Source organism: Sinocyclocheilus grahami, unplaced genomic scaffold (genome assembly GCF_001515645.1).
Source record: "Sinocyclocheilus grahami isolate Dianchi unplaced genomic scaffold, SAMN03320097.WGS_v1.1 scaffold558.1, whole genome shotgun sequence".
NCBI classification, from domain to species: domain Eukaryota; kingdom Metazoa; phylum Chordata; class Actinopteri; order Cypriniformes; family Cyprinidae; genus Sinocyclocheilus; species Sinocyclocheilus grahami.
The window spans coordinates 564,208-583,644 of NW_015505737.1; the positions used below are offsets into that span (position 1 = coordinate 564,208).

At 35.9% G+C, this 19,437-nt stretch overlaps 1 protein-coding gene across 1 annotated transcript in view; it reads left to right on the forward strand.

Moving 5' to 3' along the window:
- The first annotated feature begins 11,519 nt into the window (after window positions 1-11,519).
- The window catches only part of LOC107556197 (receptor tyrosine-protein kinase erbB-4-like), a 103,344-nt gene continuing 95,426 nt past the window's right edge, over window positions 11,520-19,437 (forward strand). Inside the window, exons 1-3 of the mRNA XM_016239253.1 lie at window positions 11,520-11,555; window positions 13,509-13,640; window positions 16,822-16,887. Coding sequence (XP_016094739.1) covers window positions 13,586-13,640; window positions 16,822-16,887 — 121 coding nt within the window. The 5' untranslated portion in view covers window positions 11,520-11,555; window positions 13,509-13,585. The remainder of the gene's footprint in view (window positions 11,556-13,508; window positions 13,641-16,821; window positions 16,888-19,437) is intronic.

Consider the following 19,437-nt stretch of genomic DNA (forward strand, 5'->3'; position numbering starts at 1 on the left):
TATTTTTGTATGAATTGGTTATTGATTCCCTGCCATACACTTATTTATTTATTTAAATTTGACAGCCGATTGCTTTTTAAAAATCCTTTCAAAAAGTAAATGAATAAATATTTTCTCATATCCCAGTTTATTGTTTTAAAGATAATAATACAAATTAGGGATGCATGATATTGGATTTTTGCCGATATCCAATATGCCAATAGTTTTCAACACATTTTGGCCGATGCCGATACCGATATATAATCATTTAAAATTTTGGTTAGTTTTTAACAAGAACTTATTTGTTAGAATTAAATAAACAATAATAAAGTTATTTTATAATGACAGTACATTGAAGATTTGAAAATAACTATAAATAATCTATATATTAATCACAGCATTTTTTTTCAGAAAGATGCAGTGGTAACCTTAACATTTTATTTTAAGATTTAACATTTGTAGATGCTCTAAAGCAAAAGAGTTTTAAAAATTCAGAAAATCTTTTAGAGCTCATAATTTGTTTAAAAAAACTAACATAGTACACATTAATGAATAAATCAGTATATATACAATTATTTAATTTAAGTGTCATGTTTTGGGATTTTTAATTTTTTTTGTTCATGTAAGCTATAGCTTCTGACCTTTAAATCAAAACATACTCATGATTTTATGGCATCAATTACTGCTTTATTTAATCAGAAATCAGTCTAAATATTATTTGTGTATTTTGCTTTCATTTTATTAGAAGTAGGCCAACAGCGCCCCCTAAGGGATTAAAACTCTTTACTGAACGGGCATTAGGACCCGGGGGAGGCTGCCCCCTCACGTGCTATTACTGCTTAATCTATCATATACCTAACAGGTCAATCTGTACGTGCATTTTCAGTTTAAATGCAGTGATCCAAAACAGTGAATCTAATCATCATTCAGGCAAAACTTTGCTTCAAGAATAAGCCACAATGCTGACGTGATCTAATCGCACTGTTGATGTGATCTAATCGCTAGCACACCCTGAGCACATGTGAGTTAATGTATTCCTTGTAACGGCAAGACATATTGGGCCAATGCCAATATTTACATTTAAAGCCATCATCGGCCATTCCGATATTGGTCGATTCATGATAATATCGTGCATCCCTAATAAAAATAATAATCTGGCTTAGAGCTGGGTGGTATATCGAGTTTGTACGATATATAGATGTTTTCTTTATAAGTGATTCGATATGAGGCAATACCGTTTATATTGATATACAGTAGTTTGATACGAGCGCATCTGAAAATATAGTGGAGGACACAGACTGAGCTGCTGCGGAGAAAGTGCATAATCCAATTTGTTCTAAACCTTACAAGTTTCATATTAAGGATTTAAAAAAATGGTAAGACATAGTATAATTTATAGTTTTGCTTATGAGTTTAAGCGGCTCGGCGCGTCATATGCTCTGACTGAAAGGCTGCGTGTGCCGCTGACAGAGACACTAGAGGCTACTCGCGCTGTTTAATGTGTTTTAGATGTGCCGTCTTCCTGAATGCATAACTTACATTTCACAGGTATATTCTCCATCTGTAAATGTTAGAAAGTCATGGAAATATTCCCATTTTGCTGTCAGGAGTACATGAGCTTTCTGCTTTGCGATTCTCCGCTAAACTTCACACAGACTTCAGTGAACAAGTGCCGCCGTGCGCATGCGCACCAAACAGAGCTCAATTAAATAGGAGCGCAATAATTCTGACTAAAGTATAAATTTTGCTGAAATATTTGTAGTTGGACAATAAATGTGACATGTAGAATTTTAAACCTACAAGTAAGTCTATTTTTATGATAGCACTGGCTGTAAAGTGACTTGTAATGGGGTAATCAAAATAGCCTAACAACTCTGTGCTTTTGTTCTCATTTATTTTAATTTTTATTTATGAAGGATTTACATCATTTATATTCCTTTTCAAGCTGTCGTGAGATTTAGAGGTTGATTTCAAAGGCATTCCTGGCTTCCCCTGCAGGCTAGCAGTGGAATGCTAACCTCTCCCTGAGGTTAAGAGGGGTCACGGTCAAGTCATCTGTATTCAGGTGTTCTTCAGATAGGTTTGGCTTTTTTCTCTCTCTCTCTCTCTCTGTGAAACTCCTGGGGACAGAGCTCACTGCAGTGCTGGTGTGGGGTGAACAGAGTCCTGCTCTGATATCTGAAGTGTCACTCAGAAGCCAACATTGACCGCCTCTCTCTCTCTACCTACAGTATGTTTTTTCATTGTGGTTTTCATTTTTATTGAAGCATGCATTTAAGCTCACTTGTGTTCACTGATTAAGCCATTATGCAGTTAAAGAGCCATTTTGTTCTTCCCAAAGAAAGAGAAAAAGGATGTTTGAATTACTATTCAGTGTGAACAACTGCTTTGTCCACAGCAGAATATTTAAAACACAGTTTCTCTTAATCACACTTTTTGCACATTGTTTGACCAAATAAATGAATAAGTAAATATATTATATTATATTATATTATTATTATCAATGTTACAATGTTAGAATGAAATTTGATTTATATATATATTAAATACAGATTTTTTAAAATCCAAATAAAAAAATGAAAATACCTAGATATATACAGTATATCGCAAATCGGCCAAAAGATACCGAGATATTAATTTTTGCCCATATAGCCCAGCCCTAATCTGGCTGCAAAGCAACAAAATGTGATTATTTTGAAGGAGGTGATTCTTTTCTATACCCACTATATATATATATATATATATATATATACAGTTCTCATTATTATATGTTATGTTATGTTATGTTATGTTATATATTTTTTATTTATTTTAAATTACAATTAAGGCTATATTCAGACACTTTGCACTGCGCTCTCTCTTATAAAATCATTCATCACAGTGTTGACCTGAAGTAACTGCATTCGAATCCTCCCAGAGAAGATAGCTGGCTCAGTGCACAAGTTGTGTACAGTTTTGTGGATGGCGGTCTTAATCTGTGTTCGTTATCTGCAGACAAACCATTACTGTATGTGTTCCCTTTCCTATAGGCCTGTATTTTAGAAATCTATTCCCACAAGTGTGCCACTGCATGTAGTGATTTAACTTCTATAATTCAACAAGCTCACCTACCTGACCCAGATATGTAACATGAAAGGTTATTTCAGTTAGTAGAAATGAGAGCGTCTTACCCTTTGCCCTCGCTCATTTATACCGCTATTAGTTTTCTATTCTTTTCTCAGATAAATAAGCAGATGCTCCCTGCCCTAGATAATTCCATAAGCCTTTAATCTTGCCATTTTTCATAAAGATTCATCAGAAACAATTGCATGAGGGATAACTAAATGTAATCAACCTGCTTTAAATGCAATTACCACCCTGAGGAAGTCAGGGGGCAGGGAGGATTGTTGGTAAAACCCACTGTCTGAAGCTGTTATCCATCATGTTTATATATACACTCTTAAAAATAAAGGTGCTTCAAAAGGTTCTTCAAGCGATGCCATAGAAGAACCATTTTTGGTTCCACAAAGTGCCATTCAGTCAAAGGTTCTTTAAAGAACCATCTCTTTCTTACCTTTTTATAATCTGAAGAACCTTCTTTCACCACAAAGAACCCTTTGTGAAACAGAAAGTTTTTTCAGATGTTAAAGGTTCTTTATGGAACCCTTTAGACAAAAAGGTTATTCTATGGCATCGTGAAGCACCTTTATTTTTAAGAGTGTACTGCACCTATATTTATTGAGCTGACCAGCCTTGAACCCTGATACAACAAACAACTCAAAATGGGACTCAGTTCAAATGCTTCCACAGTAACTGTTCATAAATGGATGTTATAGTATATTATGAGCATCTGTCATTGCTTTTAAACAACTACTTTAGCACTGTTACTACACAGTTTTCCCCTCAGCGTTCAATATACTTTCAATTATTTCTTTGTTGCTTATATATCACACCATCACTGTGACAATTCCCCTTATAACATTTGCCAAAAAAAAATTGTCCTCCTGTAAATAGAAAGGGTGTCCTATTTTTTTCCACCATCATTTTTTACTTTTTTATTTGTATCAACCTTGGTTGGATTTGAAAGGGATTTATTTCAATGCAGCGCTTCCCTGTTATTTATTACATTTGTCATTGGTTTTTCAAGAGTTGTTATTGAGGTGGTCTTTGTCCCCCCACAGCTTGAGCAAAAAAATATGATGCATTGAGCACTAGAAGAGGGTCCTTGGATCAGATGAATTCTAAGGACCGAAACAGATACATGTAACCAGTAGAACACATGTTCTGCTCTTAGTGCCTATCACATAGGGGCCATCAGTAGGCTCCCATGATGCTTTGCCTGCCATGGTCACTCATGCTTGAATGTCAACAGTGTCTTGTTAAAAGTGCATTTGCTCGCAGCTAGCACGGCACAAATGCCTGCTGAACTACTCTCGCACAGGTCCGCGCCTTCCCCCTTTCTCTCCCCCGAACGCCTGCGGCATCAACTCCTCATAAATGCTTTTATGTAGTTAAATTAAAGCCGTTGTTCTTTTCAGGTCAGTAGTTAAATACATAAAAGTGCAATTAAATTCAAATGGAGTCTGTCTGTGTTTTATTCCTAGTTTGCCACCCATGTTTCTCTAGATTTATGTGAGCAGCTCTTTTTGCTCTGACCTTGGCTGGGGTGTTCGTGGATAGCTCATCATTGAAGCTTCGTCTTATTGTCAATAGCATCTCTGGGTCAATATAAAGTAGCACTTGAAAAAGCAAGATCATCTTACTTTTCTCAGATTATTGTAAATAACCAAAATAATTCCAGGCAGCTCTTTCACACTATTAACTGTCTTCTTAAACTTGACGGTGCTAATTCTCAGACTGCATCAGTTCAGTTGTGTAATGATTTTCTCACCCATTTTAGTGCTAAAACTGCTTGTGTCCATAAACATGCATTTTGTCTCTCTGGTTCACAGACGTCGGCAGTCAATTTTTTTAGGTTTTTCTGGTACTCCTCTGTCCAGATTTTTTTTCAGTTCATCCTGAATCACTCTGTGTGCAGGTATCTAGTATGAAAGCTACCACTTCCGTACTTGATCCCCTGCCAACTAGTTTATTTAAATCTTGTTTTTGCGTTTTGTGTTCTGCTGTTCTTTCAATCATAAATTATTCTTTGTCAACTGGTGTTGTGCCAGCAGCACTTAAAACTGCTGCTATCACCCCTGTTCTAAAAAAGCAAAATACCGATGTGAACAATTTAAACAATTTTCGTCCAATATCAAATCTTCCATTTTTGGCTAAAATTTTAGAGGGTGTTGTTGCTTCTCAATTACACAATCATTTGACTGTTAACAACCTTTTTGAGGCATACCGGTCTGGGTTTCGGAAACTACACAGTACTGAGACAGCCTTGGTCAAAGTTACTAATGGCTTGTTATTAGCATCTGACGCTGGATCAGTGTGTCAGTCCTTATCCTTCTGGATCTAAGTGCAGCTTTTGATACCGTCGACCATACGGTATTGCTTAGTCGACTTGAATTGGTCGTTGGAGTGACGGAGATTGCTCTGAATTGGTTCAGATCCAATTTAACTGATCATAGTCATTTTGTTTTTATGGATGGTCACAGATAAGAGGTTGGTCCTGTTAGTACTGGTGTCCCTCAGGGCTCATTAGTTGGTCCCTTGCTTTTCTGCATTTATATGTTTCCTCTTGGGCAATTGTTAAGATCTCTCGAACTGAACTACCATTTTTAAACTGATGATACGCAGATTTACATCCACTCTAATCTGGACCAAGATGTGAATATTTCCCATCTCTCACACTGAGTACATTTACATGGACAACAATAATCCGATATTAATATGATTAAGACAATACTCTGATTAAGAATCTACCATGTAAACAGAGATTTTTGATTACCTTAATCCGGCTAAAGTCATATTCGAAGTAAACAGAAATCGAATTAAGACATGTGGAGTATTCCTATTTTAGTCGCATTACTGAATTGCAGTATAGACATGTAAACACGTTAATCAAATTATTACCATCGTGTAGGACTTTTCGCCACATCTTTCTACAGGATACACACACGGCAGTGGTCAACCGTTTGACGGCAAATAAAGAGCTTCAACACTGCCATCGTCAGTATGCATGTACAAATAACTAACTGCACTTCAAGCTTTCATAAAATTAAAAATGAAACACCCAAAACTGTACATGGCATCATCACGAAGACAAACTATATGTTTATACGTGAAATTCCAGAGGGGGACATCAGATGGCGTCATGTGGGGAAGTAAAGACGTGTGTCATTAATCGAACTATGTACTATATATAACATGTAAAACGGGAACATGAAAGGAATATTCTAAAAGCAACTCATGTAAACACCATAATCGTGATATTGGCTTATTTAGAATAAGGTAAATAATTAGATTACTGATGTCCATGTAAACGTAGTCAGTGTCTCTCTGAGATTAAGTTGTGGCTGTCTGAAAATGTCTTGTGTTTGAATAGTTCCAAAACGGAAGTTATGCTTCTCGGCTCTCCCCATAAATTGCATAATGCTGGATCTTTAGCTTTGTCTATTGATGGTGTTGCTCTGGAGTTACAAAGTAAATTAAAAAATCTGGGCGTTATTTTTGATCCCAGCTTGTCATTTGAGCCTTTCATATTGAACACTGTTAGGACCTCGTACTTTCATCTCAGAAATATTGCACGGCTACGACCTGTGCTGTCTTTCTCTGTTGCTGAAAGGTTAATTACTTTGTTTGTCTATTCTCGTCTAGACTATTGTAACGCACTTCTTATTGGAGTCTCAAAATCTTATATTAACAAACTTCAACATTTACAAAATTCAGCAACCAGAATTCTTTCAGGGGCCAGGGTTGTTGATCATATAACTCTTGTTTTGAAATTGTTGCATTGGCTCCCGGTTAGATTTCGTATTGATTTTAAAGTTCTCATGTTAACATACAAGACACTGCATGGTCTGGCTCCTCAGTACTTGGCTGAGCTTTTAATTCCCTATACACCTAGTTGCAATTTGCGATCTTCTCAGAGTGGTATTTTAGTCGTTCCTAAAACACGGCTGCGTTCTGTGGGTGATCGGGCATTTTCATCTTATGCCCCCAAATTGAGGAATTCTCTCCCGGCTGACATCAGGGAAGCAAATTCGTTTGGTATTTTTAAATCTCGTCTTAAAACTTTTTATTTTCATCTTGCTTTTAACTGATTGTTATTCTGTATTTTTGTGTATTACTTTGGATTGTTCTGTTTGCTTGTGTTGTAAAGCCCTTAGAGAAAGTACTCTTTTAAAGGTGCTATACTAAATAAAATGTATTATTATTATTGTGGCTAAATAACATGTAAGTGAGCAGTTGTACACATATGATTCAAAAGTTGAGAGTCGGTAAGATTTCTTTTTGAAATAATTCATTAATATTCATTAAAGAATCATGAAATGTATAAATGTATCACCGTTTCCACTAAAAAATTAAGCAGCACAATTTTTTAGCATTAATAATAAAACAATGTTTCTTAAGCACCAAATCAGCATATTAGAATGATTTCTGAAGGATCATGTGACACTGAAGGCTGAAAAATGACATTTTAAAATGTATTTAAACGGTTATATTATGGTTATCACTGTATTTTTGATCAAATAAGCAATATTATAGTCGATATAGTGTCATATATTGTCATTCATCAATTTGGCATTCAAAGTTTTACATTTTAAATTTCTTTTAGTTTTAATTTGATTAAATTTTACTCTACATTTAGTGTACTAAAATAACAATTTAGTGCAAAATTATGCAAATTTTTCAGAGATTTTAATATATTAATTTAAATGTGACAACATTTAACATAACAATGAAAATGGTCTTTCCTGTGAAAAACTGATCTTCAGAACTAACATTATAATAAGTATATATATATATATATATATATATATATGTATATATATATATATATATATATATATATATATTCTAAGTAGTGACTTGCACATTCTGAGTAGTACATAACTCACAAAGTTCACATGTGCATTTGTGTCATTTCATGTTTTAATTTGTAATATGTGACCCTGGACCACAAAACCAGTCTTAAGTCGCTGGGGTATATTTGTAGCAATAGCCAAAAAGACATTGTATGGGTCAAAATTATTGATTTTTCTTTTATGCCAAGATCATGTTCCATGAAGATATTTTGTAAATGTCCTACTGTAAATATATCAAAACGTAATTTTTGATTAGTAATACGCATTGCTAAGAACTTCATTTGGACAACTTTAAAGGTGATTTTCTCAATATTTAGATTTTTTTTGCACCCTCATATTCCAGATTTTCAAATAGTAGTATCTCGGCCAAATAGTGTCCTATCCTAGCAAACCATACATCAATGGAAAGCTTATGTATTCAGCTTTCACATGATGTATAAATCTCAATTTCGAAAAATTGACCCTTATGACTGGTTTTGTGGTCCATGGTCACGTATTATGTTTATGTTGTATATCTGATTAATTTCATATGTGCATAGCAAAGCACTTCAGTTTACCCATGTTCTTTCATCTTGGGGGATGTAAGAACTGATCAAATTGTTTACCTTGAATGAAATGTAGGCTTTTTGGATTTATTTTAAAGATTAGTCAATATCATCTGTAAGCAATCAGATTGAGAACATACAGCAAATCGTTAGGTGTCGTAAGTGACTTTTTTTGTGAAATAACAGCAAAAAATCCCTTTTACTTGACCGATACCACTGAAATGTATCTGTCAGGTAGTAAGAACATTTCAGGTAGTTTTCTTGAGAAATCACACCTGTCTCTGACAGTCCTAGACTCTATAAACCATGAAGAAGTTCACGGAAAGCTATTATTTACCTATTACTGTATCTGCCTGCTTTTGAGTAATTTCTATGTCGGTCAGTTGTGATAAGAGGCTACCAGGCACATGGAAGGCATTACTTGTGTTTTTTCTCAAATTGGACGCAGAGGGACTCACAATCTTCAAATTTCCGGTGAAAGATATGTAAGAATCCATAAAAAGTCTTTCCAGTTTTCTCTCTTAGGTCTTATTTAGCACTTAGCCTGTGATTTCAAAGCACTCACTGTCACAAAAGAATAAAAACAACATGACACATATCACCCTCAGTGGTGCAAAAAACAATGTTCATTTAAACTACATTTAAAACACAAAGTGTTTATTGTTCTCACAAAGTCCTAATGTGTTGGGTTCAGGGCAATTTTTGTTCTCATCGGAAAGAAAAATCACTCTGTGTTCCCTCTCGTTGTTTGCTCAACTTTACTCAACTTTATTGCGTTTTTTACTCAGACAGCATCATCTCCTTGGTAACGCGGCTGGAGAGGCCAGGTTGTGTGGTGCAGAGCCTCACTTTGATGAATGGCACAGAAGATCACCTATTTGTACAGTGGCGGCAGGGGAAGTTGGCACAGTCTGGCATATCATTCCTCATAAGCCCTGCCAGGCTCAGTCCCTCTGTGCCACACACAGAGCCAGACTGCTGGCAGTGACTAGCATAAGGCCGGGGTGATGTTGGCACTTTATGATGAATAGGCAGCCACATCTACTGTATGCCTGATTGACTTGATCATCTTATAGGGAAAGTGTTACAGTAAATGGACTACTGGATTAGGACTAGGTCTATTAGGACTAGTGTTGATCGTAAATGTGTTTCCATCATAGTTTATGCACGTTTTCTTAATGGAAAAAATTATCCACCTCAGTTGAGTGCATACATTTTTATGCGCATTTTAAGATTTGATGTGCATCTTGGCGTTTCTGTTCAGCAATTTCCATACAATATGCCAAAATGCACATAAAAATATGTGGATGGAAACATAGCTATGGGCATGTTCTTGACCCAAAGGGTGTTCCAAAAGATAAGATACCATTTAATATTAGAAAAGATTTAGGAATTCTAAATTCTAACAGAACACATTTATCCTCAGCAGAAATGGAAATCCCATACTGCATTGCTTATACAGTAACTCAGTGACAAAATCAATTCACACTGGCAGACAAATCAAATGACGATTATAAATATATTTATATTTCATTAAACACCAAAGCATAGCAGTAGAAAATGGTTCATTATAATTAAAATGGACTCAAATGTTTATGTATTTTTAATGCTTATTAGTCTCATGCCATTAGCTTAGCAACATGCTAATAGCTAAGGTTACTGAAGTCAGTTATTTAATCAAGTCTCCTGTGTGCTTTCCATTAGAAGCCCTGTGTGTATGATGCACAGAGTTGTGTTCCTAATCAGTCACTTGTGATGTTTCATTTTAGTTAGGATGCTGTCTTAGAAGGATGCTGCCGGTGTAGGCAGTAGACCGTAAGGCAGCTGACTGTTTTGGAACAGAGCCAATACTCTTTTTAACATGCTCCAAGTTCAGCCATGTTTTAAGTGCGCAGGTACATAGAAATTATGGTGTGTGTGTGTGCATGTACAGCGTTTCCCAATGACTGACATGAATGTTTTTACTTCATTTGAGACAAAATTGAATCTGTAGCTTTTACAGATCCAACAACAAGTCAAACAGTCATTCAAATGAAACCAGCTGTCATGACTGCCAAGAGAAACGCTTTACTGAACCCAGCGACAGTGCTGGCATCTAGACTACCAGTGTGTGTGTGTGTGTGTGTGTGTGTGTGTGTGCTCTCCCACCCCTCCAGCTGTGTGTCCTTTGAAGCAGGTATCTTGCCTGCCAATCTGTGCCATCTGAGAAACTGAGATTAGGGTGATAATGTGGCCTATTTTTCCAGATTTATCACAAATATGTTCTTTTAAATTTCATTTTTATGCTGTAGGGTTAAATAAATAAATATTAAATGTAAATGTCAAATGTAAATGAAAATGTTAAATATGATCATTAAATCTAATTCTAAATAGCAAATGTTAAATCTAAATCTGTAAATGTTTAACTGTTAAACCCTTGGTTTATGACTGACTTTCTTCTGTGGAACACAAAAGAAGATGTTTTGAATAATGGTTTTGTCCATACAATGAAAGTCAGTGGGGTCCAAAACAACACTGATACTGAGAGTTTTTCAAAATACCATCTTTTGTGTTCCACAGATAAAAAAAAAAAAGTTATAAAGGTTTGGAACAATATGAGGTTGAGTAAATGATGACATTCATTTTTGAGTGAACTGTCCCTTTAAAATAGGAACAACTACAAAAAAATCTTCACAAAAAACACAAGCCTAGTTTCTGTTAAGGAAAAGGTTTGAAAATCAAGTTCAAGAGAAATATGACAGGAAGTATCATAGCCTGTGTAGGGGGTTTTGAATGTTGTCTCTGAGAATTAAGGACCTTTGAGTAAGGAAGTTATCTAATTAGATGGACATTTGTAACTAGTTTAGCCGCAACATCTGGTGTACTGTACTATTTTACATGACTATTGCATATAAACCAGGGGTCTCCAAACTCCAAAGTTCTGGAAGGCCGTTGTCCTGCAGAGTTTAGCGCCAGCTTGCCTCAACACATCTGCCTGGAAGTTTCTAGTATGCCTAGTAAGACCTTGATTAGCTGTTCAGGTGTTTAATTAGGGTTGGAGCTAAACTCTATTGGAGCACGATTGGACACCCCTGATGTAAACAAATGCTTTTATCTTCTTTATAGTTTATTCGTCTTTTGTATGATCAATGTTTTGATATAATAACATAACAGGTGCTGACTGAGCCTCTGTAGTCTTCTGTTGTGGACTCTCTCTTCCCTCAGGTGTTTTTATGATGTATACGCTCAGGTTCAGTGAAGCTGGACAGCATCCTAACTGTAATGGAACATCATAAGTGAAGCTGGAGAGAAATCGTCTGTAGAGAGAGAAATATAGTGTCCCTGAATCTCCTTCTACCGGTTGGGCCGTCTGAAGACCCCTGCAGAGTTCTGCCATTGCATTTATTTGTTTTTCTGATTCTTACCTCTAGGAGAGCGTTCAGCCCTTCCCAGCATGTCAGATGCAGAGAACGCTAAAATTAATTTATCCATTGAGCGACAGGTTTCTCAGTGCCCTGTAGAGAGAGGGGAAATACACAATAACACCATCTCCAATCATCCATGGAGTACAGTTTAATCAAGCTTTTGTTAGGCTATTATCAGTTTCAGATGGCCTGTGGTCATGAATACGTCTCATCTGTTCTTACGCCACACGGCTAATCTCCTGTAGTAGCTGTGAAAGAGAAATCCAGTGCAGTAAATAATACAAATCTGTTATAAGCTCTCTAGTGTTTTTGTCCACGCAAGTGAGGATTACTCCAGACATGTTAAGATCATAATGTTCATTGTCGTCTGGTGTGCCCAAACAGAGACGTGTTGCCCGTGAACGCACGGGGAGGGGAAAAACAGATTGATTTCTCTCCAAATCCGGTGATCCGTGTGAGACAGTATGCATATTAGGGCAAAGGATTGAGAGACGTCTCCCTGCAGATGAAGTATGAAATTACAAACCTGTTAGCACCGCTGTCCAGAATGTCGGCGCTCCAAATCCAGGATGGATCTGACTCTGACATTGTCTGGGAATGTAATCATTTCCTTCCCTTCTCGTGTTTGTGTCTGCTGGGAGTAGACATCGCTCAGAGGAGAGGAAGAAAGTGGGGAGAAATACAATGAAGAGAAAATCAAAACAAAAACAGATTAAGGTTATTAATAATAGCAGTAAGAGTCTAATTTGTCTAGACTTTTTGTTAAAGCGATAGTTTATCCTAAATTTTAAATTCTGTCATTATTTATTCACCCTCATGTCGTTTCAAACCTGTATAACTTATAGTGTTATCTTTTTTTTCAAACTCCAAAAAGGATGGAAACGCACCATAAAAATATAATAGAAGTAGCCCTAAAAAGCATTATGATACATCATACAATACGCTTGTGTGATAGACCAAAAATTAAGTTATTGTACACTGAAAATCAGTTGTCTATTAATTGTGACTGGATTGAGTCATTGAAGATTGTAAACTAATCATTTAGACTTTGTGAAAGATATCACAAATTTCCTGGAAAAAAAATCCAATTTGAAAGAATCATTCACATTGTTGTATCTCTTAAACACATGCACATCATGTATGGAGAACATTTATAACATTTATCATATTTTATTGATAGTTTAGGTTCTGCCTTTTAAGCTTTAAAACTTCAGTGGCTATTCATTTTAATTGTAAAGAAAAAAACAACAACGACTAGTACGTTATTCAAAATTTCACCTTTTGCATTTCTCACAAGTCATACAGGTTATAACAACGTGAGGGTGAGTAAATGAATTTTCCTTTTTAAGTGAACTGTTCCATTAAAGCATCAGTCTTGTCTGACTGTGTATTCCAGGCCAAGAAGTAGGCCAGTACTGACACCAGAGGGTCAAAAACTTGTGTGAAGAAATCAAATTATTTTATACATTATCTTTGCTCTCCGGTGAGCCTCATCTTGCTCTTTCCATGTAATATAAGATAGTGATGAGGTCACCTTCACTGGAACGATACGCTCAGAGGTGTCCGCTGACAAAAGTCATTAAGTAGTCAGTGGTGTTTTATTGTTGCTGTCTGTGTTTTAACAGAAATTCTGAATGGAGGGGTGTATGTGGACCAGAACAAGTTCCTGTGTCATGCCGATAGCATCCACTGGCAGGATATAATGAAGAACGCTCGCCCTGATCACCTGGTGGTGCCGTCCAATAGCAGCAGCTCATGTGAGTACTGACCAGAGCATGAGGTGCAAAAATTGATTGTTAATACACAACTGTTCAAGTTTGAGGTCAGTAAGATTTTTAAATGTTTTTGAAAGAAGTCTCACCATGGCTGCATTTATTTAATTTAAAATACAGTAAAACTATATTATGAAATATTTTTGTAGTCTAAAATGACTTTTCTATTTAAATATATTTTTAAACATAATTTATTGCTGTGATGGCAAAGCTGAATTTTCAGCAGCCATTACTCCAGTCTTCAGTGTCACATGATACTTCAGAAATCATTTTAATATATTTTTAGGTTTTGCTGAGTGTGTTATTGTGCTGATATCTTAAGGACTACCGTGGACAGCTAACTCCTAAAGTTTTTGATATATTTCATATTTTGTGTGGTCAGTTCACAGCAGTGATAGCAATTAATCTTTTCCAATAAGTTTACATTGATTTTTACCTTTTATGTGCATTTTACCTTTTATAAAGCCATTTTTTCTAAAAGTGTGCATCATCTTTTGAGACAAATTCTTACATTTAATCAGTCAATTATAATATTAATACATTTAGGCTGATACTAAACAAATGAAATCAGTATCAACAAAATTAATCTTTGCAGAAGTTCCATATGAAGTGGCATTTAGATGTATTTGCATATGTTAATGCAGCTTAGAGGGACATGGAATGCTTTAACCTGCAGTTACAAATGCATAAATAATGTTTTGATATTTTAAACATGAAATTTTGAATACTGATATTTGAAATAATTTAAAAAATGAAAAGATACATTAGATGTAAAATTAAAACAATTAAAACCGCCAGTATGTGGCAGTAAGTCACTGTTAATAAGTGAGTCATTGCGGCAGATCCGAATCATTTAAATGGTTGACTCATTCAGGAACAAAACACCGTCATGTTGCTCAGACACGCAAAACAGTGCTGTGGCTGTTTGGAAGTATTTTTGTTGGCGAAATGGAGCAAAAGCAGGCATGGTGTCTAAAACGTAAGTCTCTTGATATTAACTTATTGTTTATTGAACTGTTGTATAAAATCAATTCACAAATCACATTTGTAACCATGCTGATTTTTTATTTAAAACGGCACTCTTCGTGTGATATTGATTAACTATATGAAATAATATAACTATATAAATTTTCTGCCCCCTTATCTTGAATTATGTGATCATTCTTAATGCATATTAATAGACTGAATCATGCACTGAAAGAGCGCACTCTAAATGCCTATGTGCACTAAGTTAATGTAGTTGCTTATGCGGATGCGTGCGCTCTGTAGGTGTGTTTTGTTTGGTGTTTGCAATATTCTCGATAATGTAATGAGTTCAGTATTTGCGCTAAACCTGCACAGATTTGGCTTGCACGAACTTCCCCAAGAAATGAATGAGTGAACATAACTTACAAAAAGTAACCCGCCAAATTGGCTAGTGATTTGACAGCGTTACCCGCCACAGCTGATTTTTACCCGCATTTGGCGGGTGTTAATTTCAAACCCTGCCTGTATGGTTTTATTTTTATGAACACAAAAGAAAAATGTTGTTCCCACGTTTTCACAGCTTTTTTTTGTCATACAATGATACCAGGGAGTTGTATGACAACTCCAAAAAAGGATTCAAAAACACAATAACGCAGTTAATGTGACTATTTTATGGTACTTTTATTTGGTCTATATGAGCTATTATTGTATTTAAAAAAGACCAACATTTCACATGTGGTAACAAGATGAGGGTGAGTTTTAATTTTGGGTATAACTAATCTTTAAAGAAAAGTAAATTTTTACATCACTTAATGATACTTTTGAGAATGTGTCCAGGCTCACGTTATATCCCATCAATCAATCAATCAATCCTCTTGATCTGTTTTGCCTCCCTCCCCACTCTCCAAATCAAAGGTCTTGAATTTATAATCCACTATAATCTCTTAGTGTTTTGGGGCAGGGATTGTCCTCATTGATTTTATTTAGTTATTTAGTGAGGTTATTTACATTGGCTGTTCAAAAAAACAACAGGGAATAAGCAATGCACCTTTCACCAATTAAAATGCAATCCTGCCCTTCCAGCCATTGTTTATCAATTACATTTTTCCAATGTTTGTAACCTTCAGATTAGGTTAGAAGCAGCCATGTGGGCAGTAAGGAAAAGTGCAGAATGATCTTGACGGTCAATGTAAACATTAAAATCAACCAATAAGCATCTCTGTCATTATTTATTCACCCTCATTTAGTTTTCAAACCTGAAAGACATTTTAATGACCAGGAGTTGCCAAGTTCAAAAAAGCACAATAATCGTGGAACACACGACTCATGATTTATGGTTGTATGGCTTCAGAAGTCAGATTATAATTGAATAACTACTTTTATGGTGCTCTTTTGTCTCTTTAGAGTGAAACAGTGTATAATTTCCATTGTATGATGGTGAGTGAATGAAGGCAGAATTTTCATTTAGGCTGAGCTATTAGAAAGGCAATGGAGCAGCCCTTCCTCACCATATCTCACGAAAGCTTACAGTGAAGGACAGAGAAATCAAGTACTTAGGCAGAAAAAAGAGGAAATGAGACAGAGAGTATAAAAAAGGTGATGTTTAAAAAGAGGAGATAGTCAAAAGTGCCTGGCCCATGTAGTTGAAGAGAGTAAGCCATTGGTGTAATTATTCTTAACTGAAGTGGAACAGGGACAGAGGACAACACTCCATCAGTCAGCCATGCTCACACTGCAATTACCCAACAGTCAATTAAGCTTGGGTGGCAGAACAGCCACCGCAGATGAGTGTAGCAAAGCCATACGGGACATCTCCTCTGGGGCGGGGAGGATTCGGGCAGAGCTCTGGAGAGCCAGGGAGAACATGTTCTGTCAGTCAGCAACGACTCTTTCCCACTTCATCAGAACAGGGTCAGTGCCGATGAAAAGAGTTCCATCCTAAAGCGGAATGATCCAGATTTTGGTTACTGTGATGAAACATTATGACAGTGTTATGAACAATATGATGATGACCGATGACCGAATGCACACTTAAAAATTAAGTTTTATAGTCAACATGAAATCAGAGCTGACTTATTAAAGGGACTGATCTTCCTGGTTTTAGTGAATGTTATTTCAAATAAATAATGTTAGTTTGTGTCATCTTTTATTAAAATGCAGAAATTTGCTAAAACTAAATGTGTTATCTTTCTGGTTGCAGGTCAGAGGTGTCATAGAGGATGTAATGGACGCTGCTGGGGACCAAAGGAGGACCAGTGTCAGAGCTGTGAGTGTCAGAAATTGTCAAAAAAAGTCAAATCATCCTCATTGAAATGAATGCATTTAAACTGTGATTCCTTGATGGTTTTGAATCTGCAACCTTTCAGTTACCAGCCCAGACCTTTAACTAATACACCACACCCATGTTTGACATGATGCCACCATCCTTTTTGCCATCCGTTTTTTTTTATGATCAGAGTGATTTTACCATTTGAAAATGAAACAATAAAAAAGTTCTAATCCCAGAGTTATGGCCTATAGCAATGCTTTGAGTGTTTAGGTGGGCAATAAGAGTTCAAATCTGGCATATGTCATTTCCCAGTCCCATTTCCTATATTTCCAGTCTTCTTTATAGTACTGTATCCACCAAATAATGTAATAATTAATTAATTAATAATTTAATAATTCATTTTATCTGCCAAATCAGCCAAATAAGTTGATGTAGCAATACTTGTTGCTTTTAAATGTTTACTTACTTGATGTAACGGATGTAAACAAATTTCCATTGTTGTTTATAAAATAATTCACATTCACATTTACTGAAAATATTTAACAAAATGCAAATGCTCATGTCATTAAATCTCATTTTTATCTATTATATTATATTATATTATATTATATTATATTATATTATATTATATTATATTACTATTTTACCTCAGTTCAGGGGGGGTTTAGGCACTTCATGTTGAGGCTCTAGAATACCCCTGTATGTTAAAATCACTGTAACAAACATAATTTTTTTATTTCATAATTCCTTTTCATAGCATACCTTATCAACCAGGATAGAGAAAAAACCTCTCAGAAGTAACTTTTACTCATGAATATAATATCTAGACACTGCAGATACTGCCGCCAGAGCGAGGTGAAGAGTCGTTCCACTCTGTGAGAGTTCTCCAGCTTTCTCCACAGGCTCAGTACGGCACCTCCAGCAGGCCGTGGCACACCGCTGCGCTCCCAGTGGAGGATAATTGAAGAGAGAGACGGGCAGCATGACTCTCCTTCTCCTCTCACATGTAGCCGCAGAAACCAGCTGCACTTAAAACTGCCAACATTAATTACTTCAGGTCCCTCAAAACTCTCACACGTAGCCCTATCCTCGGTCTCTCTCTTTTAGGCCTCCTCTCAACAAGCTTGATCACAACGCGCCATAATTCTGATTTCCCCCGGCATTCTCTTATAATGCAGTCAAATGCTAATTTGTCATTACCCCTGCCTCGAAAAGCTCTCTAACGCACCCGTAAGGATCTCTTTTTAAGGACAAAACACTCCGCTTGTAAAAAATGGTTTCTTCTTTCAACAGAAATAAATCCAGTACATTTTCATGTTGAAAAAAAAAACATTGCCTGCTTCTTGCATATTCATATGCAATTCATGTGGCGCTAAAATCATTCTGAAATCATCATGTGGTCGCCAATCAGTGTTTCATTGAATTTAGTGGTGAATTTGTCAATGTTTACAATAAATAAATTGTGTATCTGACGGTGTTGCTCCATATAAAGTAATTGACAAGGAAAAATGTAATTAAAAACAGCTGAATTTTTTTATAACACATTTGCTTTTATATTTGTGTAAGCTTTTAGTTTTTATGTTTGTATTTCCATTTTTTACTCTCCGCCTAAAAAAGTGCAGAGAGTCTGGTGATTCTATCTGGACCTGCTATTAGTATTTCTATGAGACCATGTATCTTTATTCACGACGGTATCATCACACAGATGAGCAGTGCAGAGCAATTTCACTTTATGCAATGGCAACTATCATGTACCTGAAATTTGTACTGCCCTGGTGATACCACCATTTATTCATGTAATGGACAATCATTTTTATAGACTTCTCCATACAGTAAAATGGTTTGGCGGGTCAAGTAGGAGAATATGAGCCTTTTCCCTTCTCAAATACTCCCTAATTAATCATAATGTCCTTGCTCTTTCCTCTCTCTTCTGCAGATGTACTGTACCTGTCATTTCACTCTGTCCCTCCATCTGGGTACTAACACACTCTCATTCTTCTCTCTCAGTTTTGTTTTCGTACCATCTTCAAGACCTATGAGAGAAAATCTGTTATTTATATGGAGAAATCATTTATTTGAACAGGCGCTTCTGTCTCTATGGCTGTGTTCTAAATCTAGCAAGCACACTAGCTAAAATGAAACCACATAAGTAACGATTTGGAACAGCAACTCCAAACTCTGCGTTGTACAAATAGCAAAACGCACTGGAAGCTCTGCTCTCAGCTGATATCAATAGAGCTTTGCATTAGCTTGTTGCTAAGTTAACGTTGTGAAGCTCCTACAGTATAAATGTGAAGGTTCACGTCACACAATATTGAATAGAACACTCCATTTCTAATTACAGTGAACTGTTGTACTCTTCATTCAATTTTATTTATTTTAATAATTGTATACAGTACTGTTCAAAAGTTTGGAGTCAGTATTTTTTTTTAAAGAAATTAAAGGTTTAATTCACTTCCATAATAAAAATTTCCTGACAATTTACTCCCATGTCATCCAAGATGTTCATGTATGTCTTTTTTCAGTTGAATAGAAATTTAGGTTTTT